General features: G+C 41.6%; 2 protein-coding genes across 8 annotated transcripts in view; one reads left to right on the top strand and one right to left on the bottom strand.

Annotated features, from left to right (window-relative positions):
* ITSN1 (intersectin 1) overlaps positions 1-1,075 on the bottom strand; it is a 209,200-nt gene extending 208,125 nt beyond the window's left edge. For 4 of the 7 annotated variants that reach the window (XM_034752246.1, XM_034752221.1, XM_034752212.1 and 1 more), the window contains exon 1: positions 922-1,075. The gene's annotated coding sequence lies outside the window, so the exon portion shown is untranslated. Of the gene's footprint in view, positions 1-553; positions 575-921 lie in introns of those variants that run through there. The other 3 variants (XR_004643381.1, XM_034752260.1, XM_034752236.1) reach the window with 2 other exon arrangements.
* Positions 1,076-3,141: 2,066 nt separating this feature from the next.
* CRYZL1 (crystallin zeta like 1) overlaps positions 3,142-21,702 on the top strand; it is a 28,694-nt gene continuing 10,133 nt past the window's right edge. The window contains exons 1-7 of the mRNA XM_034752376.1: positions 3,142-3,225; positions 6,061-6,138; positions 7,219-7,291; positions 8,468-8,512; positions 12,130-12,198; positions 16,619-16,752; positions 19,312-19,423. Coding sequence (XP_034608267.1) covers positions 3,142-3,225; positions 6,061-6,138; positions 7,219-7,291; positions 8,468-8,512; positions 12,130-12,198; positions 16,619-16,752; positions 19,312-19,423 — 595 coding nt within the window. The remainder of the gene's footprint in view (positions 3,226-6,060; positions 6,139-7,218; positions 7,292-8,467; positions 8,513-12,129; positions 12,199-16,618; positions 16,753-19,311; positions 19,424-21,702) is intronic.

The raw sequence follows: 21,702 nt of genomic DNA, 5'->3' as shown, positions 1-21,702 counted from the left end.
CACTACACTGCCTCCAGGCTGCAATAGTATCCTCCCTTTCTCTATGTCATGTATGGAGATTCCTAGACATTACAGACAGACATGCATACAGATCCTTTCTAAGGACGATGGCTTTGATTTATGTCCACAAGACCAGAAACAAGCAGGGTATATCAGACACCAGGGAGGTGTCTCCCAATGCCCTCCATTGCATCTGCTCGCTTTCCCCACAAAAACGCAACTCCAAATAAACGAATAAAAGCAAGATTTTAAGAACTATATTAAGATATTTTAACAGACCTGACGAATTACCCCAGGCGCCGCAACACCCACCGAAACGTTGTCTCTGCGCCAGACAGACCCATTCACACCAGCCCGGCACAGGAACGCCTGCCCCGGCGGCGGCTGCAGGGCCCCCCGCGCCCGCAGCATAAGCCCAGCTCACCCAGGGTCTCCCCGCTCACCCTCGCCGGGAGCCAGGTGTGCGTGTCACCGCCACACCCCAGAGACAGCGGCCAACCCCGGCCCCGGAGCGCCCCCCGCGCACACCCCATCCCCGGAGCCACACACGGACCTGGGCGCTTCCCGACACGTTCGCTCCCGGGGCCAGCCCCGCTCCGGCTCCCAGCCCCGCCGACAGCGCCGGGCTGCTCCTGGGGGCCGGGGGCGGCAGGGCAGCTCCGCTGGGGGGCGGAGGGGCCGGGCGGGGAGCGCAGACAGGCGAGGGCGGGGGCTGGAGCGGGGCACGGGGGGGGGGGGGGGGGGGGGAGGGGGGGGGCGCGGGGGGCGCGGGCACAGAGAGCGGGAGGAGGGGGGACACACCGCCAGACAGAGCCGGGGGGGGGGGAGGCAGGAGCCGGGTCCCCCCCGTGTGCCCCGCTCGCTCTCTCCTTGCCAGGGTGACCCTTCGCCGGGCCCCGGCCGCGCCGCGCCCCCCCTCACCTCATATCTGTGCGGGCCGGGGGGCCCTGGTCAGATCCACAGCGAAGGCGGGGGGCGGTGGAGGAGCCGGAGCGGCCACTGCCTCCGCGATACACACCATCCCCTCCCGCTGCCTCCTGAGCCACCCGCGGGGGGGGGGGGGGAGGGAGCGTGTCACCCTCGCTCTGACAGCCACCGTACTACCGCGCAACCAACCTACTCCCTTCGCCTCCCACCCTCGGCACACCCCAGTTACAACCCACCCCTCTCAGAAGATTGACGGAAATACTGACCAATCGTAATACGAAGATTGACACCGAGACAAAGGCTACCCGTAGCGTATAGGGCAGAGCAACCAATCATAAATACCCCCGCACTGTCAGGTTAGTGTGTACAGGACACAGGGTTGTATGACCTCCCCCCTACTAACAGGGCTAGCGGGGATCCCTCTTTTTGTTTCGTGGGTAAATTAGGGGACCAATCAGACGCGCTCCCAGGGGAGAGGAGGTGGGGCCAAGAGTGGGCAGGGCGCTGTCGGTTTGCATGAATGGAACCCTAAGAGGCGGCACTGGGCTTTAATCCGCAGACATGTCCCCGCGCTCGCGCTGCAGTGCCAGCACCTCCGAGCAGCAAACCGACAACTGAGGAGGGCCCGCGTTTCATGCTGGGAGTTGTAGTCCGATCGGAGCCGCAAGGCCTGCTGGGAGTAGTGGTCTCGCGGATGCTGCCTAGGTGCTTTGGGTACGGCTCGCGGCGTGGCCCCACCCCGTTCACCTAGAGTGACCAATCGCGAGTCTCTCCTGCTGACCAGTCGCGGAGCGTCCGCGGAAGCTAGGGTCAGAGCGCGGGGCCTGCACAGCGGTCCTTGCAGGAGCTGGAGAGGGGGCTGCGGAGGTGAGAGCGACGGAAGTCACTCACGATTTGCCATGGCAACCGGGGTCTGCCTCGGGCCCGGGGGTCGCTGCCCCAGGCGGGGAGTGAGATCCGGCCCTGTCTGTGCCCCCCCCCCCCCCCCGCGGCGCCAGCCCCGCAGCGCCATTAACCCCCCCTGCGGCGCCAGCCCGTCCCCCGCTCTCGCTCGCCTCCTTGTTTTGTTGAGACCCGGCATCGCCCCACCACGTTCAAAAATCATGACTCGGACCCGCCCCCCCCCCCTCAGGGGGCCTTCCTTACCCCCCCCCCCCCCCCCCCCAGTTCTAGACCCCAACAAACACCAAGAGGGTTCCGGGTCGTCAGATTCCCTGTTTTCAGGCTTTCCTTGAGGGCTGCGAGCAGTGGGAAATTTACTTTAAAAAAACCAGAGGCTGAGATTCTGCTATAATCCCGTGATTCCAGGAGCTGGGGCTTTAAGAAAGACACCAAGTGTCACCAGAGCTGCAACACTGGACGAGTGGTGTCCCTTAAACCAGGAAACACAACACCACTGACAATCCAATTTTAATAATAAAGGTAACCTAACACTGAAATTGGTATGTTTTGACAGTATTTATCATTAAATCATTGCACTGACTAAGGGCCTTATCTTGGGAATACTAGTACACTTAAATAACTGTACATGTGAGGAGTCCCATTGAGTTCAATGCTTTTTTTTACTTGCGTGAAGATATGTGTGTGATTTCACTGGGGCTCTGCACAAGCGCAACAGAATTCCTGTTTGCAATGAATTGTGGAATTGGGGCAGTTGTGTATAGTCTGGGGAAAAAAAAGTGCTTATCATAAATAATTCTCCCAAACATGAGAAGGTCTTTCTCTCTGACATATAGGATCCAGTCTGTGCGAGAGATAAACAAATCTTTGTCCTATGTTTCTCTCCTCCTTTCCACTCAAGACAACACATTTCACCAAAAGAATGAGAAAACTTTCACCTGTTCAATCAAGGTAAAAGGTATTTCAGTGCATCCACACTATGAAAAAGGTTGTGGTTAGATCGGTTAACACACACTGACCTCACTTCAACCCATATTTCTAGTATAGGCAAGCTTGATGTTTTCAAAACTTGCACTAGAACTGTTGTTCTGTACATTGTATTTGTACGAGTTAAAAACTGATCCTGCACTCATTGAATTCAGTAGCAAACTTACCATTTTACCATTAACTTTATTGGGAGCAGGGTTATTTTCTAATCTTCCTGTGTATCTTAAACGTTTGCTCTAGATGAACAAAGATGCTTAAAGTCTTTGCTACTAAATCAATTTACAAGTGCTACATATATTACAATTTGGTTATTTTAGATTCCTCTGTATGCTCTTTCAGGACACTATGAAGGCTCTGTATTGTCAGCAGAATTCAGCTGGAGAGGAAATTGCATTTGTCTTCCAGGAAAGGGTGAGTTCAGATTACAGAAGAACTGTTAATCATGTGCTGAGAGAAGGGAATATGTTCCTGTGTGGATCAATTATTAAACATCTTTCATCTGTTTTACTTTCTCACTGCTATGTTCTCATATCTGCATGTAAAACAATCCAAGTGTCAAAATGAAACTATTTATCTTAGATAAGAATCGTCAATCTACTGCATTGGGTTAGTAGTGGTGAACCATATTAGCTGAGGCACCTGGACAGAGGGATGTGGTGGGAGGGATGGTTGTAGTGTAAATAAAAATTAAAAAAGCAACTAACAACATATATACTATTTTGCTTCTATGTTATTTGTCTGCTTGTCCTTTTAGATTTTAAGCTCTTCAGAATGTGGGCTATCTCTGTATATGTTTGTACAGCACCTACTACAGTGGAGTCCTGGTCTTTAAACACTATTATAATTAAATAATCATTTTAAAAAGTAAAACTTCTGTGTGAAAGGAAAGACAGTCTCTATCTAAACAGACCACCACCTAGTGAGGATATCTTGGGGGAGCACAGAGGAATGTCAGGTGCAGTGGTGGATTAGCCACTGGGCTGATGGGGCGTATTCCTGGGGCCCTGGAAAAAAATTGCTACAGAGTGATGGAAGCCTGGAGCCCCTGTGCCTCAACCTCACTCGCCGACAGCAGTGCAAGGTGGGTGTGGCAGAAGCTGTAGGGCAGCGGGGAATCCCCCGGTCCCGACCCCACTCTCTGGCAGAAGTGCAGGGCAGGTGGGGTGGGGGAAGCCCCAGTGCCCCGACCCTGGTCCCCTGCAGAAGCGTGGGGGGTAGCAGGGGAAGCCCCAGCACCCAGACCCCCCGCTGTGGCCCAGGACTGGATGAGCTCTCGCTACCTGTCATGACCTCAGGGCTGAGGGAGCTCTCACTTCCCACTGCGGCTCCAGGGACAGAGCTGCTCTGGTCTTGAGGACCCAGTGGGGGGGACAGAAGGGAGCAAACATGTTGGGAGGCCGCAGTGAGGGTGGGGGGCAGAATGGGGGTGAGTCCCTGGGTGGAACGGGACCGTGCCCGGGGAATGGACAGAAAGGGGTGAGGCCATGGCCAGGACCGCAGGCGGAAGGGACGGAATGGGTGAGGAGGGCCCCAGGAAACCTTAATTCACCCCTGGTCAGGAACCTCAAGAGAGGTAGCATGGATGAAAGTGGAGGTACCTTTATGGAGATAACAGGCCACCATTGGCCTTCACCCCATGATCTTGTTGTCTCCAAATAATGAATGAGGAAGTGCGCCAGGATCAGCCTCCCCACAGAGGCACACACCACCTTATCTGTTTCTTGTTCTTATGAGAGAGTGGTATGTTTTCTAAATCTCTATAAAAACTACATTGTTTGTATTGGGGTAGTGACCCCATTGGGCTAGGCACACCTAACTGAAAGACAGACCCTGCCCCAAAAGTTTACAGGCTAAGTTTAGTATATTTTTAAATATAAATTTGCTTTATTTGGAAACCCTTTGGCTTCAGAAAAAGTTATGATTGTTTAATTGAGTTAGAGTATCTTTTTTGAACAGTCTTGTGGCTTAGCAGTAGTTCTCTGCACATCAAAGAGGGAGAACCCGGTTTGGTTGTTGAGCTGGCATCTTCCTCCCCCAGATTAGCAAAAAGCCTTGCAATTTGGAGCTGTGGGATGATCTTGAGTAACTTAAGCAAGAGCCAGAGAAAGTTCAGCTCAGTCTTCCTCAGAAAAAAAGTTGTTGGTCAGTCTAATGGATAAGCCCAGGGGAAAAATTAAAGCAAAGAACATTTTAAGGAAAATCTAAACACTCTAGTGCACGGATCGGCAACCTTTGGCATGCAGCCCATCAGGGAAATCCGCTGGCGGGCCGGGACAGTTCATTTACCTGCAACATCCGCAGGTTCAGCTGATCACAGCTCCCACTGGCTGCGGTTCACTGTTCCAGGCCAATGGGAGCTGCAGGAAGCGGTGGCCAGCACATCCCTCTGCCCACAGCGAACCACGGCCAGTGGGAGCTGCAATCAGCCGAACCTGCGGATGCTGCAGGCAAACAAACTGTCCTGGCCCGCCAGCGGATTTCCCTGATGGGCCACGTGCCACAATCCCTGCTCTAGTATAATCCTGGGCCTAATGAAGTCAATGGCAAAACTCCTGTTGACTTCAATGGGACCAGAATTTCACTTCCAATCTGAGGTGCTAAGGAGGACATCCTGGGTGGAATGTGATGGGAGGGAATGGACCTTTTAAACAACTGAACTTTTCCTGTTGTAATACATGGTGACTATCCTTTGTGGAGCCTAAAATTGTAATCCTTACTCGTGCAGATAATTCTTTTGACTTTAATTGGGCTACTTGCATGTGACTACTCTCACGGTTAAGTGTGGCAGGACTGGGCTAACACTTGAGTCTTAAAAAATTCTAGTCTTAAGATTCTCCCCATTTACTTCAAAATTGTTCCATTTTGCTTGCTTTTTCTTTAGCTTACATTAGACAGATGTAAAGGAATAGCATGCAGGTTTGTAAAGTTATCTGGCAAAAGAAAACTTAAATTTTTTTCCTGTTATCTCAGTAGTGAGATTTAGTAAGGTATTTAATGTTCTTATGTTTGTTCATAACACAAAAGTACACTCAAAATTAAAATCTGATGATATACAGTATGTAAATCCATTATGGCCTGCAGTTTCCTATTTTCCTTTGATGTGACATACTTTTCCTGACTTTTTTGAACTCTTTTATAGTCAGGATATTGGACTCATTGCATATAAATGTTCCCAAGATCTTGTGATCATCCTGTTAGCACATTCTTGTTGTGTTACAGACAATAATGTCTGTAAATTTGTCCTAGGAAAATCTTCCTGTTACAAGAGACAATGATGTGAAAATACAGGTTAAAGCCTGTGCTCTGAGCTGGACAGATATAAAGGTACATATTTAACTTTTATAAGGACATAGAAAAAGTAAATTCCCCATCTGCAAACTATAGGCCAGATGCTCAGCTGATGTAATGGTACTGTGCTGATTTACACCAGCTGAGGATGTGGCCATATTATTTTTATTCATTGTTGTGGTTGATCTGCTTAAGGTGTGTAAAAGGTACCTGTAATTTGGCCCCTAATTTTTTGGGAGAGATCAACTTGTCAGTTCTGAATTGTATAAAGCAGTGTTTCCCAAACTTGGGACGCCGCTTGTTTAGGGAAAGCCCCTGGTGGGCCGGGTTGGTTTGTTTACCTGCTGTGTCCGCAGTTCCGGCCGATCACGGCTCCCACTGGCCGTGGTTTGCTGCTCCAGGCCAATGGGAGCTGCTAGAAGTGGCGGCCAGTAGGTCCCTTGGCCCACGCCACTTCCAGCAGCTCCCATTGGCCTGGAGTGGCGAACCGCAGCCAGTGGGAGTCGCGATCAGCTGAACCTGCGGGCACAGCAGGTAAACAAAGAGTCCCGTCCCGTCAGGGGCTTTCCCTAAACAAGCGGCATCCCAAATTTGGGAAACACTGGTATAAAGTAATAAAATCATACCTTGTCTTCTGGGTGATGATTCTGTACGCCTCTAGGTGGTCTGACAGCTATAATGACTGTTAGTTGGATTAGGTCCTATATACAAAGCAATATACAAACAATGACAATGGAGGTTGGATCAGGCTCACAAACAATAATAATAATGATGTAACCCGAATGTGAAAAATCTTACTAAAGACCCAAATAGCAGCCTAAATTAATATGATTTGTTTTTTGTTCATATACATGCTCTGCTGTTAAATATGTTGGCTATACATCTGTAGTTTTAGAAATTTTAACTAATTTTAATGGGAACAAACTTTTATATAGTTTTTTTTTTTATTTTTTTAAATGAGGAATGCAGCATTTTTATTTTAATGATGTTTAGATCAAAGACCAGATTTTCATCTTTAAGAAACAGAGTGCTTTACTCTCTTTACGGCCCCTAATTTATGAACATAGGCAATAATTACGTCTTGTCAGGAAAGTTCTAACCATTAATGTGATTTAGCTTTTATCAGAACTGAAGATGAAGAAAGAATTTCTACCTGTTGGGAGGGAAATTGTTGGAGTGGTATTGGAGGGTGAGTCGAATAATATACCATGTGATCATCTTTGGGGGAGAAAAAATTAAATGGCCACTCATTTAAGACCACTAAAAATTGTCTGAATTGTACAGCCTTAGTGCCCAGAGCTAATATTCACTTTGGTTATATGTTATTTTTGACAAACTATTAATGGTATAATATAGTAAAAATTAAAAATACTTAGACTGAAATGTAAAACCTGCAAATCAGTTTAAGGGTAAACTTTACAGTAGAATTTAAGAATATGTTTGCGATGTTGTAACTGACATTTGTAAAAGTGTTTGTTGCAATGACTGAGGCTTGGTCTACACATAAGTTTTAATCGGCAGAGCTGTGTTGGTCAGGAATGTGGAAAACCCACACTGCTACTGACCTACCTATGCTGATAAAATCCCTAGTGCAGACGCACCTATGTCTGCTGAAGATGGCTTCTGTTGACATTGCTAATGTCATTTGGAGAAGTGATGTTCCTACACTGACAGGAGTTTTTCTGACTGTGTTGGCTGTGTCTACACTAGGGAATTACTCAGCATAGCTATGCTGGCATAGGCTTCATAGCGTAGACCTATCCTAAGGCCTGGTCAACATAGCTGTGTTGGTCAGGCATGTGGGAAAAAAAAACCCACCCGTGTCTGACATAGCTATGTCGACCTAACCTCTGCTGTAGAAACAGCTAAGTCGATGGGCAAATACTTCCATCAACTTAGCTACTGTCATCTGGGGAGGAGTGTTCCTGCAGTGACAGAAAAAACCCTTGTGTTAGTGTAGGGTGCATTTACACTACGGAGTTATGCCAGCATAGCTATGGTGATGCTGATATAGTCACCATAATGTAGATATATTCTAACGCTAAGACAAAATAATTTTCAGGAATTCAAGATATTTCACTCATGTGTCCACCTTTGATGCATTGTTAACACCTTGGTCCTGCAAACACTTACTCTTGTGCTTACACATGCTTTGTGGGCTTGGAGCCTAAGTTAAATAATGTTTACATCCTGAAAATGAAACCTTCTATAATTTTGCCTAACAGATAAAATATAGTCTGAAAATGTTTGTTTTTGGAAGCTACTGCTAGTCTGTAGTATTCTCTCAAATACACAGATGTTTTCTATTCTAAATATGTATATTTATGCTTTCTCCCCCCCCGCCCTTCATGTTGTATTTCATAAGTTGGAAGCAAAGTGTCCTTCTTTCAGCCAGATGATGAAGTAGTGGGTAAGTTAAAGTTTGTGTGCTTTATCAGCTAACTTTGTTTCTTGAAATAATTCTTAAATTATTTTTAAGGTTGTAATCAACGCTATCACTACAAATAGACACGTTGGTTGTGTGTTTTGTTTAGTTTTTTCATATAAGTTGCAACATAATTGAAACATTTTTACTTTCCCTATAATAAAACTTTCCTGAGCTGAGTGCTATTTGAAGACTTTCTGCTCCGGAAATTGTCTGAATGAGACACAGAGGGACTGATCCTCAGCTGGTATAAACTGTGCTAGTGCCATTGACTTCAGTGGAGCTATGAAAATTTACATCATCTGAGAATCTGCCCCACAGAGGTGCATTTTCAATCCATCAATCTGAATAAATACACTGACAATTTGTGCTGGTGGTACAGATTACATACTGTTGCTATACACGTGTTTATCTATTTGTGTGGACGTACAAGATGGCATCATTCATTATTTTATATCCCTATTGTTGTTTTTTAAAAGTTGCTAAAAAAATATTCATACAGAAACTTTTAGTGATCTGATCTTTGCTGCTCGTCCTAGTTCACTGAGGTTTGTTCACTTTGACATTCTAAATTATTTAGGTCCTGATCGAGCAAAGCATTTGAACACACGTGTAACTTTAAGCACATGAGCAGTCTCATTGACTTCAATGGAATTACTGATTTGCTTAAAATTACGTGCATACTTAGGTGCTTTGCTAACTCCAGGGCCTTTTAAAAATAACAGATGGATTCAAGATGTTTTAGTACCGCAGCCTTCATTTTTAATTCACACATTTTGTTTCAGTTTCATGTCTAATTTTTTAATGAAAATGGACCTTTTTAAAAAAAAAATTTTTTTTAAGTGGATGGGAGCCCTGCTCTGTGACTTCTTATGGGCTTCCCACTAGGGAAACTCACCCAAGTGCTAACCATTGTTCCCCCCAAAATAATAACTAATTTAAAAAAATCTCCAGGTAAAAAGTTCTAAATCACTTGAAAAGTTTTTCCAGGATTTCCTGAATTTTGAAATCCCATTTTCATTATTGGTTTCAAGTTTAGTGAAATAAAATTAATGTTCACATTTTCCATTTACTTCTTTAATAATAAACAATTCTTATGCTTTCAGAAATGATGTAGTAATGTACAGTTTGTAAAAATTTTAGATCTGCCTAATAAACTAAAACATTATTTATAGCCCAGTGTTTTGCAGATATTTTGGCCCTGATCCTGTAAAATTTATGCAAATAAGAACGGCCAAATTGGGTCAGACCAAAGGTCCATCTAGCCCAATATCCTGTCTTCCAACAGTGGCCAATGCCAGCTGCCCCCAGAGGGAATGAACAGAACAGGTAATCATCAAGTAATACATCCCCTGTCGCCCATTCCCAGCTTCAGGCAAACAGAGGCTAGGGACACCATCCCTGCTCCTCCTGGCTAATAGCACTATCCTCCATGAATTTAGCTAGTTCTTTTTTGAACTGGTTAAATCTGAGTGGCTGGGTAGTCATGTTGACTTCTGTGGAACTGCACAGGTGATTCAGTATATCACTGAATTGGGGCCATATGTGTTCAGTACTTTTTAAAATTGTGTATTTTATTGACCTTGTGATCTAGTTCATGAAACATAACTGGTCCCAATCATTGAAGGAAACAAAGCTGAAAAGTACTGTAAAGAGAGATCTGCAAGGGTCAAATGAAGCTCTGAAAAGTTATTGAAGTGGTGTGGATAATATTAAAGACTTGACTCCGGTCTTATGCTGATGTATATCTGGAGTAACTCAGTTGACAACAGTAGAGTTACACTGGTGTGAAACTGACATCCAAAATCGTAGAATCAGGCCTATTGTTTTTACCTGTATCTGGAAAAAGAGAAGCAGTTTTTTATATTTTTCAAAATTGCTATTTGTTGATTACTACTTATCTCAACAGAACCAGAATTACATTCAAGGGAAAGTTTCAGAGTAACAGCCGTGTTAGTCTGTATCCGCAAAAAGAAGAACAGGAGTACTTGTGGCACCTTAGAGACTAACAAATTTATTAGAGCATAAGCTTTCGTGGACTACAGCCCACTTCTTCGGATGCAAGTGGGCTGTAGTCCACGAAAGCTTATGCTCTAATAAATTTGTTAGTCTCTAAGGTGCCACAAGTACTCCTGTTCTTCTTTATTCAAGGGGAAAATACACTTTTAAAATATCTTGAAACTATCTTTAGTTTTCTTTCAAAATACTGAAATCTTTTGACTTTCCCTTTCAAAACAACTCTTTAAATTTATATATTATGAAGATGCTACAACAATATGAAGTCCACTTATGAAACTCTTCCCTTCACAAATAAAATTTTGACAAATACATTTCCAAATTGCTGTTGTAATGTGCCTATCCATATTTAATAGATGGGGGATTTAAAGGACAGTGGATTTTGTATAACAGTTTGCTTTCCTACAGTGTTAGTTTATTAATAAAATTGAACAAACTTTAAAAAAGCATAGAATAGTTATGATAGTGTCATTACTAGACTTATCCAAAACTGCTTAGATCTTCGTGTGTAGTGCCAGTGTGTACTTCTCACTGATGTTTACAACAATTAAATAGATTGGGCCTGATACTGTAGCCCTTATTTATAAATCAGTCATATCATGCAATAAATACCACTGAGTTCATTGGTACTATTCCCATGAGTAAAGGTTGCAAGAATGGTTCCATGGTCTGTATATAACCATAAGCATACCAATTACTGAATTATTCTCAATCTTAAAATTTAAGAGTTTATACTTAGAAGAGGACTTTCTCCTTTTTCTTTTTATTTAACTGATGACAGTGATTAGATTAATTAGGTAAAACCATATGCATCAGAATATATTACACAGAGAAAGAGAATGCTCTGCTAAGATATCTTTCTTTTTAGAGCAGTAGTTTAATTGTAAATTCAAGAATGGTAGATTGGCCTTTTATTAAGTAAATGGGACTTGTGAAGGGGGGAATTTTGGCAGCTATTAAACCTGAGCGATACTTAATTAGAGAAGTGTCTTGGTAATGAGTTGCAGTCATGTACAAGCACCACAGCTGAAGGCATATGTGAAAACAGCTTCCTGTATAAAGACTAAATATTAATACCTACCCATCAATAGAAACTTGTACTAAATTGATGTTATTGCTCCATGTCCACGATGCCTTCAGCATCTGAGCCTATCTGAGCCCACCTGCGGTGTGCGATCTCTCTTCTTCCTGTAGTGTCTAATGCACTCAGGTAGAGTCGAAAGAGGAGTGTTCATCACAGATACTGCAGAAGCAGCTAGACAACATGGGAGCAGTGTGAGGTGAGTTCATTCGTGAGCAGATGAGGAACCAAAGTACCAACAGCAGAATATAACTTTATCATCAAGAAAAGAAAATGCTGGAGTACCACTTTGAACACATGTGGCACCATTAAATCATTTGTCTTTACCTAAAGCATTGTAAGAATCCAGACTGACACTTTCTTCTGCATTATATAGAAATGAGAAAAGAGGAACTGTGATGTAGACAAAGCTGCACTAATGATTCAGCTGGGAGCACTCAACTTGTTTCATTTGTAATATACACTTGTATTGAATTGAAGATTTTTTTTTGCTGAAAATTTTCAGGAATCTTGCCCCTGGATTCGGAAGAGTCTGGTCTCTGTGAAGTTGCTCTAGTTCATGAGCATTATTTGGGTAAGTAGATCATGACACTTGTTAAGGTGATTATATATGATTTAAGGTGATTATAGATGTAAAACCCAAAGTAGTCTCTTATAGACAGCCAGTGAGGTGGAACCATTGCTCTGTTTATGCGTAATAGCAGCACTCAGATGTCCCACTATCTACTCCGCCTTTCATAGACTTCCTTTGAACAATAGCAGCAATGCCATTATGTTCTGACTAAACTACACAAGCTGACTCATCTCTTATTTCGCCTAACTTCCCTCATTGCTTCATTTTTCTTTTCCCACTGATTTACCCTACCTACCCCACAGATAAACATTTTGAAAAACAACTTCCACTCTTGCTTATTACCGTCTCTCCTAGCATTGACCTCTGATCCTGAATCATCATTGCTTTAGGATCAAAGGAACACCTGTAATGTACGCTAACAGACTAGAGTGGGGTGGGGAGGCAAATTCCAAAGATCAGAAACCCAGGGAAAACATGGTATTGTAGATTACACCAACATTTCCTTCTTTGGGTTCTGTTTGCCTTTCCTGGAGGCAGCATTGTCTAGTGGATAGTGACTGGACTGGAAGTCAAAACACTTGGGTTCCATTCCTGGCTCTGCCACAACCTGTTGGTTAGTGAAATGACTTACTCAAGGTATCTATCTTAAAGAAATTGTATTGTAGCCTAACAATTTCTTTCTATTCTTCTGAATCCATCCATGGAGAAGCAAACTGCTCTGGCGGGTGGGGTTCTTTAAAGGGTAATGTAAACTTGTTTATACTGACATCAAACCCCCTACTCCACTTTAACTGTGTAAATTATGTTGAGAAAAATATTGTCTCCCTGATCCCTATATATTGGATGTAACCAAGTAGTGTGTTATCTAGGTTAGATCATTTTAAGGTTAAATCCCCTCCTGGTTATGATTCCTTATGTCTGTAAAATAACAGTCACAGGTTTATGAATATTGAAAATAAAGGTTTATTACTCTAACACTTAAAACCACAGTGTAATGGGGTGCGTTCACCACTCTGGTGCCTCCTGCTGGCTGTCTTGAGGATTAGCTCTGTTTGGCAGTGCCTCACCACCATCACTCCTACTGTAGGACCCACATCTCTCCATGGACCACTGCCTCTTCTTTCCCCTTCCGGGGAACCTGCAGTCCGCTGTTCAGCCACTTCCTTTAGTGGGTTCTGCAGCGAGTTGTCTGGCAACTTCCTCCCTGCCCCAGCATCCTCTTTACCCTTGCCTCAAGGCCTCAGCCTGCAAACCTCAGCAGCCAGCCAGGAGCTGTCTCCCACTCCCCTGGTCCCTGTTAGCAGTACTGCTCTGTCCAGGGTGCTGGCAGTTCTCTCAGCCCTACAGAGACACAGTCCTTCCATCCTCCCTGGGCTCCCAGAAGAGAACTGCCCTCCTCTGCCCTGCAGCTCCCTTTTTTTAATGGGCCTGCTTGGCCCTGATTGGCTGCTCTCTTCATCCCTTCTCTGATCGGCTGCCTCCTGTGCAGCCTCCCTAGGGCTCTATTAACCCCTTAGAGCCCAGTGTGGAGCAGGCGCCCCATCACACAGAGGCTAAGCAAAATCAGGAGTTATATAAAAGTGAGAAATATGTGCTGGTGAACTATACATACTTACTACAGAAGGAAACCCTTTTAAGATTTCCTGTGTTTTCCTGTATAGTTTACTATGTGCAGTGTCATGAACTGACTCACACAGTGTCTGATATATAATCCTAGAGTTCTCCAGTGCATCAATAGAGATATTTGGACAACCCAATAATCACTTTTTCCTCAGGTAGTATCATGGGGAGAGCGGAAGCTGTGCAATCTGAGTCTCGACTCTTTTGTTCCTCAGATTTAAAAGGCAGTCCAGATTCTACCTACACACTGTCTTTCCACTGCGTCAGGGAGATGAAACTCACTTGCTTGGCATCACATCAGCTATCCTCCAATCCTTTGGTACAGAAGCTGATTTCAATGATAGGTTACAAACTACAGTTAGTAGGTCTGCAATTTCACATTTGAGTTCCTTCAGAACTCTTGGGTGAAATACTGTCTGGTCCTGATCACTTACTACTGTTTATCAATTTGTTCCAAAACCTCCTCTAATAACACCTTAATCTGGGACAGTTCCTCAGATTTGTCACCTAAAAAGAGTGGTTCAAGTTTCGGAATCTCCCTCACATCCTCAGCCTTGAAGACCGATTCAAAGAATTCATTTAGTTTCTCCACAATGGCCTTATTGTCCTTGAGTGCTCCTTTAGCAACTCGATCGTCCAGTGGCCCCACTGGTTGTTTAGCAGGCTTCTTGCTTCTGATGTACTTAACCAAAAAGTAATAGCAAATTTTTTTTAATCTGTTCTTCAAATCCTTTTTTAGGCTTCCTAATTATATTTTTACACTTCATTTGCCAGAGTTTATGCTCCTTTTTATTTTCCTCACTAGGATTTAACTTCCGCTTTTTAAAGGATGCTTTTTTTGTCTCTCACTGCTTTTCTCCTCCATTCCATAAAGGTAATAGTAATATATGGGTAAAAAATGCTTTTGCAGCCTTATATTTTACAGTGTAATGTAATAACATGCAACAAGACAATGAAGAGATAGAGGACAGAATAGCAACGCTTGGGGAGTCTACTTTCTACTACTATTCTTCATCAAAATGTCCTCACAAGTGTAATCGACTTTTGCGTTCCTGCCAGGTGCTGGGGAACCTGGCAGAGTAACAGAACAGAATCACTTTATAAACTAGAAATTCCAGGTCTAGTGATACTTCTTTCTAACGTAGGTAATTTTAAAAGTTCAGTTGAGAATTTGACATTGAGATAGGAAGGTATCCCAACCCAGTTGGAATAAAGTCTGGCATAGAGAACAAATTGATAAACTAAACAGTAATAAGTCACCAGAACCTGATGGTATTCAGCGAAGAGTTTTGAAGGAACTCAAATGTGAAATTGAAGAACTACTAACTGTAGTTTGTAACCTATCATTTAAATTGGATTCTGTATCAAATGACTGGAGGACAGCTAATGTGACACCAATTTTTAAAAAGTGTTCCATAGGTGATCCCAGCAATTACAGGCCGGTAAGCTGTCATGGGATAAGAGGGAAGGTGCTCTCATGGATTGGTAACTGGTTAAAAGATAAGAAACAAAGGGTAGGAATAAATGGTCAGTTTTCAGAATTGAGAGAGGTAAATAGTGGTGTCCCCCCGCAGTCTGTACTGGGACCAGTCATATTCAACATATTCATTAATGATCTGGAAAAAGGGGTAAACAGTGTGGTGGCAAAATTTGCAGTTGATACAAAACTACTCAAGATAGTTAAGTCCCAGGCAGACTGCGAAGTGCTACAAAAGGATGTCACAAAACTGGGTGACTGGGCAACAAAATGGCAGATGAAATTTAGTGTTGATAAATGCAAAGTAATGCACGTTGGAAAACATAATCCCAACTACACATATAAAATGATGGGGTCTAAATTCGCTGTTACCATTCAAGAAAGAGATCTTGGAGTCATTGTGACTAGGTGTCTGATGTGTGCAGCAGCAGTCAAAAAAGTGAACAGAATGTTGGAAATAATTTTAAAACGGGATAGATAATAGATCGAAAATATCGTGTTGCCTCTATATAAATCCATGATACGCCCACATCTTGAATAGTGTGTGCAGATATGGTCTCCCCATCTCAAAAAAGATATATTGGAATTGAAAAAGGTTAGCGGTATGGAACGGCTTCCATGTGAGGAGAGATTACTAAGATTGGGACTTTTCAGCTTGGAAAAGAGACGACTAAGGGGGGTTATGATAGAGGTCTATAAAATAAATGACTGGTGTGAAGAAAGTCAATAAGGAAGTGTTATTTACTCCTTCTCATAACACAAGATCTAGAGGTCACCAAATTAAATTAATAGGCAGCAGGTTTAAAACAAACAAAAGGAAGGATTTTTTCACACAATGCACAGTCAACCTGTGGAACTCTTTGCCAGAGGATGTTGTAAAGGCCAAGACCATAACAGGGTTAAAAAAAGAACTAGATAAATTTATGGACCCATCCTCCATGAATGGCTTTTAGCCAGGATGGGCAGGGATGGTGTCCCTAGCCTCTGTTTGCCTGAAGCTGGAGAATGGGAAACCGGGGATGGATCATTTGATGATTACCTGTTTTGTTCATTCCCTCTGGGGCACCTGGCATTGGCCACTGTCGGAAGACAGGATACTGGGCTAGATGGACCTTTGGTCTGACCCAGTATGGCCATTCTTATGTAGGTGACTTGATTTAGAGGAAATGACTGGTGTTTGTCGTTTCTTCCTCTATTTTTATAGAAAATGACTAAGGGTCTAGAGATAAAAACTTGTTAACATTGTTTTTATTGAAATGTCAAGTCTTTACAAAAACCTATTGCTTTCTTTATCTCTCTGTTTATTTCTTCTTTTTTACATAGTTCATAAACCAGAAAAAGTCCCTTGGGTTGAAGCAGCAGGGACCATTCGTGATGGCCTACGAGCATACACAGCCCTACATTATCTTTCCCATGTTTCTCCTGGAAAAACTGTACTAGTAATGGATGGAGCAAGTGTAGGTAACAATAACACCCTAAAGGCATATCTTTAAAATAATTTAGAAACAGATTATTTCCTACTCATATATAGTAATTTATAGAGTTGTCAAGCGATTAAAAAAAAATGGTGATTAATCACATGATTAAATCGTACTGTTAAACAATAATAGAATTTGATTTATTTAAATATTTTGTGACGTTTTTCTACATTTTCAAATATATTGATTTCAATTACAACACAGAATACAAAGTATACAGTGCTCACTTTATTTTTATTTTTTATTATAAATATTTGCACTGTAAAAAACAATAAATAGTTTTTCAGTTCACCTAATACAAGTACTGTAGTGCAATCTCTTTTTCATGAAGTTTGAACTTACAAATATATAGAACCATGTACAAAAAAAACCTGCATTCAGAAATAAAACAATGTGAAACTTTGGAGCTTACAAGTCCACTCAGTCCTACTTCTTGTTCAGCCAATCGCTCAGACAAACAAGTTTGTTTACATTTGCAGGAGATAATGCTGCCTGCTTCTTGTTTACAATGTCACCTGAAAGTGAGAACAGGCATTCACATGGCATTGTTGTAGCTGGTGTCACAAAATATTTATGTGCCAGATGTACTAAAGATTCATATGTCCCTTCATGCTTCAACCATCGTTACAGAGGACATATGCCCATGCTGATGACTGGTTCTGCCTGATAACGATCCAAAGCAGCGTGGACTGACACATGTTCATTTTCATCATCTTGAGTCAGATGCCACCAGCAGAAGGTTGATTTTCTTTTTTGGTGGTTCTGGTTCTGCAGTTTCCACATCGGAGTATAGCTCTTTTAAGATTTCTGAAAACATGCTCCACACCTCGTCCGGCTGAGATTTTGGAAGGCACTTCAGATTCTTAAACCTTGGGTCAAGTGCTATAGCTATCTTTAGAAATCTCATATTGGTACCATCTTTGCATTTTGTCAAATCTGCAGTAAAAGTGTTCTTAAAAGGAACAACATGTGCTGGGTCATCATCCGAGACTACTATAACATGAAATATATGGCAGAATGCAGGTAAAACAGAGCAAGAGACATACAATTCTCCCCCAAGGAGTTCAGTCACAAATTTAATTAACAGATTATTTTTTTAACGAGCGTCATCAGCATGGAAGCACATCATCTGGAATAGTGGCCGAAGCATGAAGGGGCATACAAATGTTTAGCATATCTGGCACATAAGTGCCTTGCAGTGCTGGCTACAAAAGTGCCATGCGTACGCCTATTTTCGCTTTCAGGTGACATTGTAAATAAGAAGCAGGCAGCATTATCTCCCGTAAATGTAAACAAACTTGTTTCGCTTAGCGATTGGCTGAACAAGAAGTAGGACTGAGTGGACTTGTAAAACTTTAGAGCCTACATTGTTTTGTTTTTAATGGCAGTTATGTAACAAAAAAATATCTACATTTGTAAGTTGTATTTTCACAATAAAGAGATTGCACTACGGTATTGTAGGAGGTGAATTGAAAAATACTATTATTATTTTTGCAAATATTTGTAATCAAAAATAATAATATAAAGTGAGCATTGTACACTTTTTGTATTCTGTGTTGTAATTGAAATCAATATATTTTAAAATGTAGAAAAACATCCAATATTTTGCATCCAACATGCAAATATTTAATGAATTTCAATTAGTATTCTATTGTTTAATAGTGAGATTAAAACTGTGATTAATCGTAATTAATTTTTTGAGTTAATTGCGTGAGTCCCTAGTAATTTACTTTTATCAAGGAATTTACCCAGGAACATAGCATTTGCAATGACAGATTGGACTAATCAAGTCAGGTATCCTCTTCCTGTGGCTTTCAGTAGATGATTCACTAGGATAAGAAGGGGCACCCCTAAATACATTGGGACAGTTGTACAATCCTATCCATGTTGTGTGGGGAGCTTTGCTCTACTTTGACACACTCTTTATATTGATCCCTCAACTGTAGATGGAAGAAGATTTCTTTAGTTTGACCTCTTTCCCCACCACCACTTTTCAATTTCTCTTACATTGTTGTTCAATTTTGAATACCTGCCCTCTTAATTGCTGGTACAGCTGTTAGGTTCACTTGAGCAAAGAACCATCAATGTAAATATAGCTTGGCAACATATACAAGATAAGTGCTTGGAGCTCCTCTCTAGGGAGCATGTCATTCTTCAAGTAACAACCAAACGCAAAGACTTCCTCCCTTCTACAGACATACTCAGAAATTGCAGCTGCATTTACAATACTTTATACATTGGAGCTGGAATTCAAGCTACAGCTGTTCTGGAAGGAGATTAATCTCCTAGAGCCTGATCCAAAGCCCATTAAAGTCAATGAAAAGACTTCCATTGACTTCAGTGAGCATAAGAGCAGGCTCCTAGGGATCTGAAATACTTGTCCAGCCATATTTCATTAAGACACCAAAAATATTAAGCCTGTTTCAAGGTGTCCTCCTTTGATCGCTCTAGAGCTACCCTTGTAATACAACTCTTCTTTTCAAACTACATTTCATTACTGTGGTTGTAAATAAACTGGTATATAATTTTTCCCTGCAGCCATTTGGTACAATAGCTATTCAGTTAGCACAGCACAGAGGAGCCAAAGTAATTTCTACAGCATATAGTCTTGAAGACAAGCAGTACTTGGAGAGGCTTAGACCTCCTGTGGGTAAGTTCTATTCTTTGACACTACACTTTGTGGGAACAACGATTTGAAATACATTTTTCAATTTGACGTTTTTATTTATTTTAACAACTGAAATCTAAAATCCAAACTTAAAAATAAATAGTCTCATATATAGTGTAAAGGTTTAGTCTAATTTCCTTTCAAAGGCAGTTAACATATATTTTTAGATGTATTTAACAGGACTTTTTGATCTTCACATCCATTGTGGTGTTGGCTATTTCTCAATACTTCTTATCTAACAAAAAGACACTTCTATATAAGTTAATGCCTGGTTTTAGTCAGACTGCTTGGGCAGTCTCTTCCTGTAGTAAATAACATTGCCCGAGAGTAGAAAGAAAATGTTACCTGACCATCAGTAGCACAGAATCAAATCTCTGTACCTGAAGTATTTCTGACATAATCGTGACCCCGAGGTATAGTAGTTAGCTGCCTAAAATCAGAATTGAAACAAATTGAATTGAATTCAGAATTGAAACTATGGGGAATTAGTTTTAAGTTGTTACAGAAACAAGAGGGAGCTCAGTTTCATGATACTGGTATAATTTCTTTGTCAGAATATCAGTGAAGTTCTGTAGTTAGGAATCTAATCCTCTGGAAGTTTGAGCCAGAGTCTTTCCATTGACTTCAGTGGGTTTCAGATTAAGCTCCAAGTGCATGTTCGTCTATGACTCCTTCAGTTCCCAGTTTGTTGTGACATACACTAGGATTTTTTGGAGTAAGATATTGGGACACTATTCTTGGGAGTCAAAAGATTGTTTTTGATTAGGGATACAGGGAAAATAGATCTAATTTGTGTATTTTAGATTTTTAAAAAAGACAATGTAAGCATAAAATCCTGCTTTTTCCAAAATGTGTAAATTGTGTAAATTTAGTACAAGTTTCACTTGAAAGGGAGGTATTAATATTTGGTCCATATACAGGAAGCTGTTTTCACATATACTTTCAATAATTTGTTGACTAAAGACAGTAGCAAAACAGAGGAAGTATGTTAAACTGGTGGATTCTAATGTTATTTTCAGAATCAGGACAGAATATGAACATAAGTATGAGCATAATGTATTTCTAGCAGAGTACAGATGAGACATAAGAAAGAAATGTGCACTTATGGTAATCAGCTGCAAAGTTTATTTATATACGTTCCCTGTGACAGTTCTCCTGTGTGTTGATGTCATGGTTCTCTCTGAGCCTTCTCAGTATAGTAAATAGCAGGTATTTGATACTGGACAACTTTCATACTCAGTAATAGCACATATTGGATAAATGGTGGCTTCAAGTCATGAAAAGTGTTGCTCTTACCAACTACTCATCATTAAGTTCAGTGGAAGCAGGAGGGAAGGACTGAAGACCTGTCTAAGGTACATTGAAACTGTTAGTCAGAACCATATATTGCTTCTAGAGAGCTAATGTGATTGTGCTGATCTGAGAAGACTTGGTGAACCTTGTAATAAATATTGTGGTTTTTTTTTTTTTAATTTCTATAAACTATGGAGGATCTTTGATTTTGTAAAATGATTTATTACACAGATAAGCCTTGTCTGCACTGGTTGAAAAATTGTTATTGCACCTTGTCGGCGAGAAGTGGGTTTAAACAGGGTTGTGACTAACACATTTGAATTACAGGCTGGAGCACATTGACCTAAAGTTCAAAATTTATAAATACTCATTGAATATAGTACTCAATGTTCTGTATGTGAATGAAGTGGTTCCAAATAACTAGACTGTCACTTCACATTTTAGACAAATAACTAGACTGCCACCTCACAATTGGTTACCAATCACCAGCTTTTTAAAATAGATGTTAAATAATTTTGAAATAAATCTGTTACAGAATTGATACTTGTTTCTTTTTATACCATGTTGAATTATGCTCTCAGTCATGGCATCATTTTGATTAATGAATGAAAGAAATAGTAGGGTACCCAAGATGCATCCCCTGAAACAACTGATACTCTAGCATAGTAGTTCTCAAACATGGGTACACGTTCCCCTGGGGGTACACAGAGGTCTTCCAGCAGGTACATCAACTCATCTAGATAGTTGTCTAGTTTTACAACAGGCTACATAAAAAGCACTAGCGAAATCCGTATAAACTAAAACTTCATGCAGACAATGACTTGTTTATACTGCTCTACAGACTATACCCTGAAATATAAGTACAATATTTATATTCATATTGATTTATTTTATAATTATATGGTAAAAATGAGAAAGTAAGCAATTTTTCAGTAACAGGCTTAAAGGAAGGCCACTCTGCCTCACTA

This window comes from Trachemys scripta, chromosome 1 (assembly GCF_013100865.1).
Source record: "Trachemys scripta elegans isolate TJP31775 chromosome 1, CAS_Tse_1.0, whole genome shotgun sequence".
In the NCBI taxonomy this organism is placed as follows: domain Eukaryota; kingdom Metazoa; phylum Chordata; order Testudines; family Emydidae; genus Trachemys; species Trachemys scripta.
Note: the sequence above shows the minus strand (reverse complement) of the source record. Positions and strands in the feature narration are given on the sequence as shown.